At 40.6% G+C, this 15,076-nt stretch overlaps 1 protein-coding gene across 6 annotated transcripts in view; it reads left to right on the top strand.

The window, feature by feature from the left end:
* Positions 1 to 15,076, top strand: part of UPF2 (UPF2 regulator of nonsense mediated mRNA decay) — a 167,226-nt gene that overhangs the window by 137,005 nt on the left and 15,145 nt on the right. For all 6 annotated transcript variants that reach the window (XM_035306679.3, XM_017974057.4, XM_035306678.3 and 3 more), the window contains 2 exons: positions 272 to 370; positions 5,720 to 5,887. In XM_035306679.3, coding sequence (XP_035162570.2) covers positions 272 to 370; positions 5,720 to 5,887 — 267 coding nt within the window. The remainder of the gene's footprint in view (positions 1 to 271; positions 371 to 5,719; positions 5,888 to 15,076) is intronic.

Raw genomic sequence — 15,076 nt, forward strand, 5'->3', positions numbered from 1 at the left:
GAAACAAAGTACTTTAATTTTAGTAATAATCAAAAGAAACAAAAACTTTAGATTTTGTTTCTTTTATCAAAAATATTTCTTTAGAAATTCATTTTCAATTTGTTTTCCTAACCATTTTCTTTAAGTTCTTTTAGCATTGAATAATGTTAGATATTTTACTCACTTAACTCCTTGAGTTATGTTGAACAAGTTATCAATACTAAAAGGCTTTGCCCTAGAAAACATTACAATTAAAATTTCTGGTCTGATTTTATTGTTCTCTTTTAATAAGGAGGTAATGATTAAAGGCGGTGGACTTAAGCATGTACCTTGTGTAGAAGATGAGGACTTCATTCAAGCTCTGGATAAAATGATGCTAGAAAATCTGCAGGTATTCAACATCGTTTGTTCCAAAGACTCTGCTCAATACAAAACATTGCGGCCCATTACATTCTGGTTCCTTTGAAGTCCTCTCCTATCTAAGTGTCTCTGTCTTTTCTCCCACTGCTTTTGCTAGATTGTGTGTAGACAGCTTGCAGCTGCTTGTCCTTCTTGCATCCCACATCCTGATTTGCATGAGGTAGAGTTGGAGAAAATGCAACACACACAAGATTTGGAACAGAATAATTTCATTCTGCCAATATTTGCTCCTTCCTTCCCTCCCTCTCTCCCTCCCTCTTTCCCTCCTTCCTTCCTCCCTCCCTCCCCTCCCCTCCCCTCCCCTCCCCTCCCAGTTGCCCTTCCTTCCATGACAGACTTGCTCTGTTGCCCACTCTGGAGTGCAATCATGTGATCTCGGCTCACTACAGCCTCTACTTCCGGGGTTCAAGGGATTCTTGTGCCTCAGCCTCCCAAGTAGCTGGGATTACAGATGCTTGCCACCATCCCAGGCTAATTTTGGTGTTTTTAGTAGAGACAGGGTTCCACCATGTTGGCCAGGCTGGTCTTGAACTCCTGACTTCAGGTGATCCACCTGCCTTGGCCTCTCAGAGTACTGGGATTACCCGTGTGAGCTGCCACACCCAGCCTATTAAGTCATTTCTAAGACTTCTTTCTTGGAGTTTGTTTGGATGGCAAACAATGCAGATGGTAGACATTTGGGGGTCATTTAATTTAGTAAATTCTTACATTTACTAGTTGAATCGCTTCTGTGTTAATGGAAAAATATTCGTTATTTAATGTTTAAAGAAATACTAGTTGTTTAATGTATTTATAGCATTAATAAACTGGATTTTCTAAAAAATACCATCTAGCAGCTTTTTGAACAGCACAATAATTTGAAGTAACTGTATTTTTTTAGAGTTAGAGGCAAAATCTTAGACTGTTAACTTCGACCCTATATGCACTTGTTGTTAACCCCTTGGTGACTTGAAGAGTGGATTTGTTTGAATGGCAAGACACAGGCCCCATTGGGGTGGGTTTGGTGGAAAATGGGAAGTGAGGGAGTGGGGATCCTTAACGGAGGTAAGACCTGAGGAGTTTTGCTAGAAAGCGAAGAGAAACGGGGAGGTAGCTAGAGAAGGTCATAGAGTTAAAAGACAGGGTTTTTTTTTTTTAAGGTAGAAGATATTATGGAGTCTTTATATGTTCATGGAGCAGTCCTTTAGAGTTGAAATATTGGATTTTACTTTCCTTGATGCTGCTACAGCCGAAGGTCTGATCAAGTGCAAATTAGTGTTACAGGTGTCTTAGGAGATCTACTTCTTCCTCTATATAGTAAAATAATATGTCTTCATATACCCAGAAAGCTCCTAATTTATGCAATAAATCTTACATTTATGTCATTTAGGAGCCCAAGCAATCAAATAAAACATAATCATTATAATCCCTGGGAGGAGAGACTAGTTTTCTACTTTGAGGAACTTCCCATCTTATATGATTCAATAGCCATTTACTCTGCCACTCGATATGTTTATTAGGTACCTGCTAGGTGCCCAGCAGTGTGCATCAGGCTAAGTATAAAGTGGTAAATACAACTGATGTGGTTTCTGTTCTGATGGAAGGTAGATATTTAACAGCTAAACAAATATATCATTTCAAATTGTGTTAGTGCTAAGAGCAGAATGCTTTGTTGGAGAGTAAGGGAAGGGCCTTCCTAAGTAGGATAATGGGGAAGACGTCTCCGAGATCACATGAATTTAAAACAGGGCAAGTCAAGTGGAGCCATCCATCCAGGAGAAATTGAAGGGAAAATGGGAACAATCTGTCAAAGGTCTTGAGGGAGAAAAGAACCTGTATTTGAAAAATGAAAAGAAGGCCAGCACTAATAGAGGGCGGCAGGGCATGATCCTATGTGGGAACGCAGGGGTAACCACCAGGACAAGACTAAAAGCAGGGAGCTTGGGCAGAAAGCTGTTGTGGTGACTCGGGTGAGAGATGATGCTCAGCTGTATAGCTTATGGCAAGGCACATGGAGAGAAGTCCGGATTTGAGTTATTTAGGTGATAGAACAACCTGGCTTATCTGGTGCTGGATTGGATATGGGTGTGTAGGGGGCTAGGGGTCAAAGATGATAGTTGGTTTTCCAGATTGGGCCGCTGGCTAATCTCTGGGACAGGAAACAAGGGACCAATGAGCAGAAGTTCTCCTTTGGCCATGTTATGTTTGAGAAGCCTGTGAGATGTCAAAATGCAGATTAGAGGGATATGTGGAGTGAAAACATAAACGCGATTGGTGGAGTATATTTTAAGCGTGGGAACAAGTGAGTCATCCCTGGTGTAGTGTGGAGAGAGAAGAGAAGCAGAGTCAGGACTGAGACCTGAAGAATCATATTAGAAATAAGGTAGAAAAGCTGGTGAAGTCAAAGGAACTTAAGATTTTTATATGGTCCAATAATTTTTCCTTATTGACAGTTCTTTGAAGAAGCAAGTTGGAAGGATGGGAAGATGTAATCAAGGAGGAGGGAAGTTTGGATTCACATTTTTGCAGATGTGCTTCTTGTGCTGGAGAAAAATTTAATCCTATATCGAGCCCTAGTTTTTAAGCATTATCAAAATACTGAACAACTGTATAGTCTCTTTGTTTTGATGAAATTGTCATAGGAAGATGCAGTATCCTAGAGATATTAATTCTTCATAAATCAAGCCCTTAAACTTAGTGTAATCCTAATTATCTCACACCAGGAAGATGTTTTGTTTTTTTTTTGCAGGGGAAAGAGAACAGGGAGATGAATGCAGAATGAATTTAAAATTATTTCTGAAAACATCTGTAAGAATAGGCAAAATAGCTAACAGATTTCTGGGAAATGAGTGAAATGCTCTACAAGATATGAAAACATTTTAAACTGACAATAATAGTTTGATACAGGAATAGATGAATGAGATGGAGGAGAATCCAAAATAGACCCAAAACATGACAGTTTAATAATATGTTGAAGATAGCATTGCAAGTCAGTTAAGGGAACACAGGCAGTAAACAGAAATAAAGCAGACTTTCTGTTGTATTTCCACTGCAGAATTAACTGCAAATCTATCAGACACTTCAATAATTTTGAAGGCTGTTAGGCCCTGCGTAAAGCGCTTTGCATCTATTCTCTGCACAGTGCTATCAGACACTGTTAGCATTCTTTTGCTACAGTTGAAGAAACAAGAGGCTTGTAAAGACAGGAAACTGGCTTACAATCACGTGGCTGGGAAGTGGTGGAGTCTGTTCTCAACCATTTTACTGTGTTGTCTTCTAGCACAGGATGCTATAAGAAACGTGAAGAAATGACTGGCCAGGACGAAAATATTTATAGTCTACACAAAGGGCTAATATTTCTATAGCAAACCAATGAGAAACTATGAATGACCTAGTTTTGTTTTTTAATTGTGTGAAAGGTAATGGCAAAATTATGCCCAAGCTCATGAGTAATAAAATAATATGCAAATTAAGACGGACGTTTTCATTTATCAGACCATCAGATATTGAGATTTACAAAGTGATAATACACAGTGTGCTTTTGTTTCAGCAAAGGTGTTTGCAAATGTCAATCGGTCCAGCTTTTTTAGAGGGAAATTCAGTGAACCTGTCAAATGGGCTTGCCAGTTAATCTAAAAATTTACCCCTAGTTAGTAATTCTCTTTATAAAGCTAAATATATAAAGATGTCACATTGTTTGTGGCAGGAAAGAAAGTCCTTCTGTGTGTGGGAAGGAGCATTAAAAAAGAATCTTGATTGTCTGTCAATAGAGAATCAATTAAATAATAAGGGCATATCAATGTAATTAGTACTGTACATACTCAAGAGAAAGTTGCCCAAGAAATGAGATTAAACAGAAGAAAAAATATGTATGTTTAGTATACAACAATATGCAATAGTGATTGCTTGTGTTTATACATGTATGTTAGTATATGCAAGAAAAAATCCGGAAGATAATACTCCCATTGTTCATAGTTGTTGAATCTTGGGGTTGGGGCACAGGGAAGTATCTGGAGGAGTGGTGTGGACATACTTACTAACACGTTTTTGTATTTAAATATTTTATGAAGAGAATATGTTAATTTTATAATCAGGAAGATAAATCAATATTTGTCTATCATGCTCCTTTTGAGTTTTAAGTAAAAAGTCTTTTTAAATCTTATGAACCTGTGAGGACTTCAAGCAGATTCTGATAAATTGGAGCTTAAAAAACAAACAATAAAACACGATTTTGCTTGATTTGCAAGCCTCTTGAATCGGTAGGGCCTGTATCAGAAGACTGTTTAAATGGTGGGAGAGCAGTTTCCAAGACTTTTAGGGCCTTTCAGCATTCCCTCCCTAGCTTTGAGGAACATTCAGCTGCTCTTTGCTGCTCATTAATCAGTCCTGTGTTTTCAGTTCCCTAAGTGCACCCTGCCAGTTCATGTTCTTGCTTTTGCATCTGTTCTTCCCCTGCTTCAATTCCCTCCACATCACCCAAACTGCTCTTTTACCATCTGCTTGGAAGAAGTTGGATGAAGTCTTTCACATTCTTAAATGTGCCATTTCTTTTCAGCCTTTCGTGAAAGGCACGCAGCCACTCCCAGCCAGGCACAGGTAGTCACTTCGTCTCCTCCATAGGTGGATGACACCTGTGAGGTGTCATCATAATTGTTGCTATATCTGTCTTAACAAGTTTTTTATGAGCTCTTTGAGGGTAGAGGCCAAGTATTTTTACCATTACTATCTCCAAGCCTGTAACACATGGCAAGTCTTCAGTGAAGGTTCATTTAGTTAATTGGTTGGAAAGTTCAGTGTCAATGTTAAAAATAATTGATATTACCAACCAAGGAATTAATCAAATGGTCATAGATTTCATTCATTCTTCAGCACTCCATGAGCGCCTGCTGTGGGTGACACCCTGCTGGGGAGCCCTGGAGAAAGGGATGCAGTGATGAGCCCACCCTGCCTGGTGATTACAAAGGAAGATGTGGTCTAGGAGGATGAATAGAAGGGCGTAGTGTGTTTGCGGAACAGGGGAATTCGGTAGAACCCACCAGCACTGCGTGCTTGGGAGAGGCTGGAGCCATCAGCAGCAGCCAAGTCCCACAATTCCTTCCATGTCATAGGCAGAGGTGTTAGGTGGAGGGGAGAAATACTCCTTGGGTTTATCCGTGTTTCAGGAGGAGTATTATGGTGGTTGTGATTGTTGACTGTTATGGCTCTTATGACTGTTGTGTTTTAAACAATACAGCATTGAATGAGTCTGTATTTATATTGACATGTGTCCATATATATATATATATATGTGTGTGTGTGTATATTTTGGAGTATTTATTATGTCCCTTTTAATTTCTTTTAGCAACGAAGTGGTGAATCTGTTAAAGTACACCAACTTGATGTTGCCATTCCTTTGCATCTCAAAAGCCAACTGAGGAAAGGGCCCCCACTGGGAGGTGGGGAAGGAGAGGCTGAGTCTGCAGACACAATGCCGTTTGTCATGTTAACAAGAAAAGGCAATAAACAGCAGGTAAGAAACTGCCCACCCTGGCCCTGTATTTATAGCTGATTGTGAGTTACCCAGTTTATGGAGCACCTTTTCTTTATAGGTTCTGAATTCTTTTTGACCTATAAGAGGGTAAGGGTTGGACAGTTTTAAAGCATTCAGTGGTAGGTTAATTTTATCCTTTATATGGTGTTTGTTTTGTTTTTTGGGACGGAATCTCACTTTGTTGGCCAGGCTGGAGTGCCGTGGCAGGATCTTGGCTCACTGCAGCCTCTGCCTCCAACAATTCTCTCACCTCAGCCTCTGGAGTAGCTTTGATTACAGGCACACGTCACCACCCAGCTTTTTTTTTTTTTTCTTTGAGACAGAGTCTTGCTTTGTCGCCAGGCTGGAGTGCAGTGGCAAGATCCCTGCTCACTGCAACCTCTGCGTCCCGGGTTCAAGGATTCTCTTGTCTCAGCCTCCCAAGCAGCTGGGACTACAGGTGCTCGCCACCACACCCAGCTAAGTTTTGTATTTTTAGCAGAGATGATGTTTCACCATGTTGGCTAGTATGGTCTCGATCTCTTGACCTCATGATCTGCCCACCTCAGCCTCCCAAAGTGCTGGGATTACAGGTTTAAGCCACTGTGCCTGCCTAGTTTTGTATTTTTAATAGAGACGGGGTTTCACCTTGTCGGCTAGGCTGGTCTCGAAGCCCTGGCCTTAGGTGATCTGCCCACCTCGGCCTCCCAAAGTGCTGGGATTACAGGCGTGAGCTACTGCACCCAGCCCCTTACATGTTTTAAATCATATATATTTGTAAGAATATGTAAGTACCTTGACTTCTAGCATGAAGGTTCTGCCAGCAAGCAACAGGTAGGGAAGGAAAGAAGGATAGTGACTGACACAGCCCAGGAGGAGGCTCAGATGCCATCACTTGAAAATCGCACCAGCCCTTCTCCATATCCCTCTCCATTTTTGTTGTTTGCCGTTTCCCCTTCATACAAGATGGTCCCTCAAAACCGTTTCCCCCTCTACCAAGCTCTTACTTTAGGGATTCATAGTTGATTTGCCATATACTTATTGAGCATCTACTGTATGCCAGGTACTATTCTATTCCAGGTCCTGAGGCTACAGTGATAAACAGGAAAACGTCCTGCCTTCATGGAATTATCTCCTACTGAGAGGGAAGGAGACAAATACACATATTTGCAGATAGTGAAACATGATATGAAGAGAATATAGGCTCTCAGATACTCCTTTAGATGTATTTAGGTCAATTCTGTAAATTTTTTTTACATTTTAACATTTCTCAGCTCAAGTTGCTTCTTAGAGTCCGTGGAATCCTGTGATAATTGACAGCATTTCTTTTTGCTTTAGTGATAAGTAAAATAATGGTGCATGTTAGAATTAATAGAATGTTAGATTTTGTTGTATATGGTAGCTGCCACAGTTACCTTAGACAAGTCCAATACTGGGCTCCCACATTCATTTACACAGTCATTTAACAAATATTTATCATTTACCTGCTTCATACTAGGTGCTTCTGTGTGCAGAACATAGCAACAGTTACCCAAAGTCCCTCCTCTCTTGGGAGCTTTCATTCTGGTGTTGGGAGGCATATGAGAAGTACACCAAGGCGCATTGGGGGAATGGCTACCAAGGAGGATAAAGCAGTTTAGGACGATAGAAAGAGACAGGGATGGTGAGGCACAAGGAGAGGGAGGCTGCCTCCTAGTTAGGATGATCAAGGAAAACTCCACAATAAGTTGCATCTAAGATGTTCTCCCCACTAGAACAACCTCAAACAGATGATGCCTAAATTTTACCCCTGCTTTTGTCAGGCAACTTCTCCTTTACACTGAGATCAAAAGTGTGCAGTATAACACTTTCTGCTGCAGTGATACCACCTATATACCAATTAGAATCGGGGAGTGTGGCCGGGCACAGTGGCTCACCCCTGTAATCCCAGCACTTTGGGAGGCCGAGGTGGGCGGATCATGAAGTCAGGAGTTGGGAGACCAGCCTGACCAACATGGTGAAACCCCGTCTCTACTAAAAATACAAAAATTAGCTGGGCATGGTGGCACATGCCTGTAATTCCAGCTACTCAGTAGGCTAAGCCAGGAGAATCGCTTGAACCTGGGAGGCAGAGGTTGCAGTGAGCTGAGATCCTGCCACTGTACTCCAGCCTGGGCCAAAGGCCAAAAAGTGAGACTGTATCTCAAAAAAAAAAAAAAGAATCCTGGAGTGTGGGGCTGGCAAAGACTCATTATTGAGAGTTAACCTTGATGGGTTCAGAGCATTGCTGAGTCTTCCTCAGACACTGCCATCGGTGGGCCTTGCCTCTAGCCCAGGCTCCAGCCAGGCTTCACGGTGCTTTCAGGAAAGCCATACCTCTCCGCTTCTTCAACCACGGTTATCTGTGGGAAAAATGAGAGCTTTTTAAAAAATGAGGCCCAAAATTTGGCATTGTACTGAGTGAGATGTTTGCTAAGACTGCTGTCCTCAGAGCACCTGGAAATGTTAATTCACCACTGTTGCCAGGATTCACAAATCCCAGCATTTTCGCTTTTCGAGGGACTACTTAGTTCTGTGAACTAGACTTTTCTATTTCAGTTACCACGTTTTAGATCTCCTTCATTCTCTTTTTCTTTAAAAGCTCTTAGCTTCCTCCTCCATCCCCCATCACCAGCTTTTCTTGGCAGAGTTTCCAAAGGTAATTAGGCCGTCAAGTTGTAAGGCATGTGCACATGGACACAGCCACTACAGATCTGTCTGTTGAATTGTGAAGGGCAACACATGGCAGCTTCAGTTTATACCTTGGTCCCTGTTCCTGCGCAACTGCTAGATAATGATATTCCATTGACACACTAGGACCATGTTTTCTGTTAACTAAAAGAAAGTTTCAGAATATCTCTCTTTGAAGGTCAGATTGTACAACAGTAAATAATCAGTTTTTTTCTTCCTCCCTTTCATGAAGTACATGAATATTCATTATCACCTTTGTCAACTCTACATGCCATCTGGCCCATATAGAACATGTAGGCATTGAAAATAAATAAATCAAAGCCTACTTAAAAAAAATTCATGGGCTTTGGAAAATAAGTACTTCAACAGTCTGGAATTCCGAAGTGTATGGATCAAAATAAGACTTTGTATATTTTAGAAGGAATATTTTTGGTTCATAGTAGGTAGATTATAAACCATGTAGCTTATGTAATTTTATGTAAATGAATTTGAAGTTCTTGTTTCTTAAAATGTAACATTTAGTTTAATTTTTAAGGATATATTGTTATTAAATTTAAAAAATATTAGCAGGCATGAAATGAGAACTCAGAGTACTTGGTTATTAAGTAAATTTTCAGCGCTTCTAAACTTTATTTGGAATTTTGGAAAATGTTCGGTTTTTGGAACATTATTTGAGGAAATATCAGTGGTATGTTGTGGTCTGAAAAAGAAAGTATATTTTGTTCTGATTTTTATTTCTTTATTTGGCTTTTGGGTGTTGGCCCTTCTGGTGCAACAGTTTTTTCTACAAATGTGAAATGTGTTGCCTTATAGGAATCTCTAGTGTTTAAGTGAAAGATCTCTTTGTGCATCAGATTTGTACTCAGAAATAACTTTCTGGTCTTGTAGTCATTAGGGGAAAATATATTGCACCAACGAAGTGAGTAGTTGCAGAGAAAGAAAAAGATAGTGCATTTGGTAATTCATTCCTTTCTACATTTAAATGTTTATGAACTAGAATAATGAATTTAAAACAAGTTTTAATGTAGTACAAATGTTATAAAATGTTTTAAAAAGCTTTTTTATTATTTTAAATAAATGCATAATATAGTTTAATACTGGCAAGCAAACTTTTGCAATTAATATTTACATAACAAATTATGATTTGTTATATTTTAACTAGAGTAATTGATACTTACATCATAGTAACTTGAGATTATATATTTTTTAAATTTTAGCTAATCATGGAGTAGCTGCAAAATATAAGCCAAATCACCTTCATTGCTATTATGTTCAGGAAATTTAGTTTGAGTGACTTCAACATTTTTATCATTTAATTTGCTATAAAGTAACATCTCTCTTGTAATAGTTACGTCAGTAGCTCTGCAGTGGGGGCAGTAGGAAAAGGTGGCATCCATACATTTGTCTCTTCATTTCCATGTTCATTACCATCTCTTTTATATTCTTTTTAAGCACACAATACTCGAGAACTTTTCCTTTTGTAAAACTTGTCTCAGAGTTTATAAAATGTGTTTTTAATCTTTTATTTATAATTGTTTCCCTTTAGAAGAAATTGCTAATCTTATAAATGAATAAGAATATATTATTTTTTACTTATAGAATATATTCTATATATTTTACCTTTCTGATCACATTTATTGTGGAATTTTCTTTACAATGTTTTTTACTGTTTTATTAGCATGATTTAGTACCATCAGCGTTAGGCTTATTATTAGGGGATTATGAAAGAAATTTCAAATTTTATCATTAGGAACCTAAAAAGGGGGTAAAATGGCCATTAGAGTTGCAACTTCCAGTTTCATGATGATTAAGAAATTATCTACTTTTTTTTTTTTTTGAGTCGGAATCTCACTCTGTTGCCCAGGCTGGAGTACAGTGGCACAATCTCAGCTCATTGCAACCTCTGCCTCCCGGGTTCAAGTAATTCTTCTACCTCACGCAGCCTCTGAGTAGCTGGGACTACTGACACCTGCCACCATGTGCAGCTAATTTTTGTGTTTTTAGTAGAGTCAGGGTTTCACTGTGTGGGCCAGGCTGGTCTCTGGTCTCAAACTCCTGACCTCAGATGATCCTCCTGCCTTGGCCTCCCAAAGTTCCAGGAGGCTACCATGCCCCATCTATCTACATTTTTTTATTGGGCTTCTTTGCTTGACTATTTTGTAAAACAGTGATCTACCAATCCCTCTGTATTTGCATAATTCATAAGTGTTTAGGACCATTTAGTATAGCCATGAGAGGAAAGCCAGCCAACTGATTAAGGGGATTAAAATGCTAGAGTCTGTAAATTACATGAAGAAATTCAAACTGCCATGTCTGTTCACCCTTTCACCCTTGCCATCTCTAATAAGACATCTTATTTGGTATTTGGAACAGAAAATGACTTAAAATTTAGCTGTCATTCTCAAAGCCTAATTGATGTTTCATATTTCTTTTTCTTTCTTTTTTTTTTTTTTTGAGACAGTCTCACTCAACTGTCACCCAGGCTGGAGTGGAGTAGTGTGATCTCAGCTCACTGCAACGTCCGCCTCCCAGGCTCAAGTGATTCTCCTGCCTCAGACTCCCAAGTAGCTGGATTATAGGCATGCACAACCACATCCAGCTAATTTTTGTGTTTTCAGTAGAGATGAGTTTCACTCATCTGTTGGCCAGGCTGCTCTCGAACTCCTGTCCTCAGGTCATCCACCCAGCTTGGCCTCCCAAAGTGCTGGGATTACAGGTGTGAGCCACCTCGCTGGGACCCAGGAGATGCTTTTTTAAAAGGCTGTCTTTAGACCATAAGAACAAAGAAGGGTAGTCCCAGTGCTTGCAGAGAGATACGGAAAACATATAAACAAACAAACAAAAACAAATTTGTTCTCAGTACCTTATCAGCTATCCTAAAGGATAAAATTAAGTAATGTTGAAAGGGATTATCTTATTATACATCGTCTGCCTGTATCAAAATGCCTTATGTACCCCATAAATATGTACACTATCACATGCCCACAAAAATAAAATAATAAAAAGAGATTGTCTGACCAGGCACAGTTGACTCACACCTGTAATCTTCACACTTTGGGAAGCCAAGGCGGGTGGATCATTTGAGCTCAGGAGTTTGAGATCAGCCTGGGCAACATGGTGAAACCCAGTCTCTAATAAAAATACAAGAATTACTTGGGCATGGTGGCGTGTGCCTGTAATCCTAACTACTCGGGAGGATTGCTTGAACCCAGGAGATCGAGGCTGTAGTGAGCCAAGATGGCACCACTGCACTCCAGCCTGGGTAACACAGCGAGACCCTGTCCCTCCCCCAAAAAAGAAAGAAATTGTAATAAATGAGAGAGATTATCTTCTTTAAATGAGATCCACTTAGGCATAAATTATATCCTTTAGGACTGAAATTATATGTAATCGTAAATGAGTTGTCATTAAACTTAGAAAAGGCCTACTGAATGGAACAGAAGATTCGTGATGGGCCAATATTTTCATTTTCAAAAGCAAGCAAAAAATACATGCTGAAAAAACTAGATAGTCCAATAAACTTGATGTCAACTTTTAGCATAATTCTAGATTGAGTTTTAAGAGAGATGGATTTAATTGTTAGAAAAATGAAAAAAACAAACAAAATAGCAGTATATGCTCATTTGAATGGCTAAAATTAAAAACTGACCATACCAATTTTTTGCCTGGGATATAGAAGAACTGGAATTCTCATACACTGCTATCATAATATGAAATGGGGCTGGGCCAGGCAAAGTGGCTCACACCTGTAATCCCAGCACTTTGGGAGGCCGAGGTGTGTGGATCATGAGGTCAGGAGTTTGAGACCAGCCTGACCAACATGGTGAAACCCCGTCTCTACTAAAAATACAAAAATTAGCTGGGCGTGGTGGCATGCGCCTGTAATTCCAGCTACTTGGGAGGCTGAGGCAAGAGAATCACTTGAACCCGGAAAGCAGAGGTTGTGGTGAGCTGAGATTGGGCCACTGCACTCCAGCCTGGGTGACAGAGCAAGACTCTGTCTCAAAAAAAAAAAAAAAACAAAAGAAAAGAAATGGGGCTGGGTGCCGTGGCTCATACCTGTAATCCCCACACTTTGGGAGGCTGAGGAGGTGGATCGCCTGAGGTCAGGAGTTCAAGACTAGACTGCACCTGTAATCCTGGCTACTCGGAAGGCTGAGACAGGAGAATCGCTTGAACCCAGGAGGCAGAGGTTGCAATGAGCTGAGGTTGTGCCACTGCCCTCTAGCCTGGGCAACAAGAATAAAAAAAACTCCATCAAAAAAAAAGAGAGATGGTTAACCACTTTGGCAGTTTCTTAAAAAGTAAAACACCATATTCAGTGAGGATATGTATTAGGAGATTAACAAAACAAAAACAGATATGTCTAGCTATTTTATTCCTAGCATTTTTCACTTAAGAGATTAAGACAAGGCCAGGTGCGGTGACTCACACCTGTAATCCCAGCACGTTGAGAGGCCGAGGCAGGCGGATCACGAGGTCAGGAGTTCAAGACCAGCCTGACCAACATGGTGAAACCCCATCTCTACTAAAAATATAAAAATTAGCCGGGCATGGTGGTGCATACCTGTAATCCCAGTTACTGGGGAGGCTGAGGCAGGAGAATCACTTGAACTCAGGAGGCACAGGTTGCGGTGAGCCAAGATCACACCATTGACCTCCAGGCTGGGCAACAAGAGTGAAACTCTGTCTTATTAAAAAAAAAAAAAAATTAAGACAAACATTCATCCAAAGATTTGTACATGAATATAGAATTGTATGTGAAAAGACCCAAAAGTAGAAACAGTCCAAATGTTCTTAACAGGTGAATGAATATGTGGCATATGCATACAAGGGAATAGAATTCTGCAATAAAAAGGAACAAAGTATTGATGCATACAAAACATGGATGTCTCTGAAAATCATTATGCCAAACAAAAGAAGCTAGAAAATAAAGTGCATGTTGTAGGATCTGATAGACATGAACATTTAGAAAATGCAGACTAGCCAGGCATGGTGGCACTCACCTATAGTCCCAGCTACCCAGAAGCCTAAGGCAGGGGGATTGCTTGAGACTAGGACTTCAAGGCCAGTCTGGGCAACATCGTGTGATGCATCTCTTTAAAACAAAAGAAAAAGAAAATGCAGGCTGGTCATGGTGGCTGACACCTGTAATCCCAGTACTTTGGAAGGCCAAGGCAGTAGGATTGCTTGTTCAGGAGTTTGAAACCAGCCTGGGCAACAAAACGAGACCTCCCCCCACCACCCCCAGCCTACCACCCTACCCCTACCAAAAATTTGTTAAAAAGAATTTAGGCATTTTGATGTGTGCCTGTAACTACAGCTACTTGGGAAGCTGAGGTGTGAGGATCACTTGAGCCCTGGAGTTCTGATGCTACAGTGAGCTATGGTCACACCACTGTACTCTAATATGCAAGACCTCATTTCTTAAAAGCAAATGCAGACCAATCAGCAGTGACAGAGAGCAGAGCAGATTGGTGGTTGCCTGGGGATGGTTGCCTTGCTTATAAAGTTTGAAGGTGACGGATGTGCTCATTGTCTCGGTTGTGGAGAGGTTTTCTCTCTCTCTTTTTTTTTTTTTTTCAGTTTTTGTTTTTTGAGATGAAGTTTCACTTTTACTGCCCAGGCTGGAGTGCAGTGGTGTGATCTCGGTTCACCACAACTCTGTCTCCTGCCTCAGCCTCCTGAATAGCTGGGATGACAGGCATGTGCCGTCACATCCGGCTAATTTTGTATTTTTAGTAGAGACGAGGTTTCACCATGTTGGCCAGGCTGGTCTCGAACTCCCAACCTCAGGTGATCCACCTGCCTCTGCCTCCCAAAGTGCTGGGATTACAGGAGTGAGCCACTGCACCCAGCTGTCGGGAGGTTTTCTCAAGTGGGCACATATAGCAGAACTTATCGAATTATGTTTTAAATATGTGCAACTGATTGTATGTCAGGTACATCCCAATAAAGTTGCTTTAAAAAAAAATGTTTTGAAGTTAGGGCAACATAGTAAGACCCAGGCCTGCCAGTCATAGTGGGAGGCTGAGGTGGGTGGGTCACGAGGCCATGAAACCCCATCTGTACTAAAAATACGAAAAATTAGCCAAGTGAGGTGGTGGGTGCCTATAATCTCAGCTACTCAGGAGGCTGAGGCAGGAGAATCACTTGAACTTGGGAGGTGGAAGTTGCAATAAGCCAGGATCACGCCACTGCACTCCAGACTGGTGACAGAGCGAGACTCAGTATCAAAAAAAAACCCAGGACTTACAAAAAATGAAAATTAGCTGGGCATGGTGACACACACCTGTAGTTTTAGCTACACAAGAGGCGGATGTGGAGGATTGCTTGAGCACAGGAGGTGGTGGCTACAGTGAGCCATGATTGCACCACTGCACTTTAGCCTCAATGACAAAGCGAGACCCTATCTCAAAAACACAAAAAAATGTTTTGAGCTTTAAAAGGAGATGATAGTTGCAAGGAGTCAGTACTTAA

Source organism: Callithrix jacchus, chromosome 7, assembly GCF_049354715.1.
Source record: "Callithrix jacchus isolate 240 chromosome 7, calJac240_pri, whole genome shotgun sequence".
NCBI classification, from domain to species: Eukaryota; Metazoa; Chordata; class Mammalia; order Primates; family Cebidae; genus Callithrix; species Callithrix jacchus.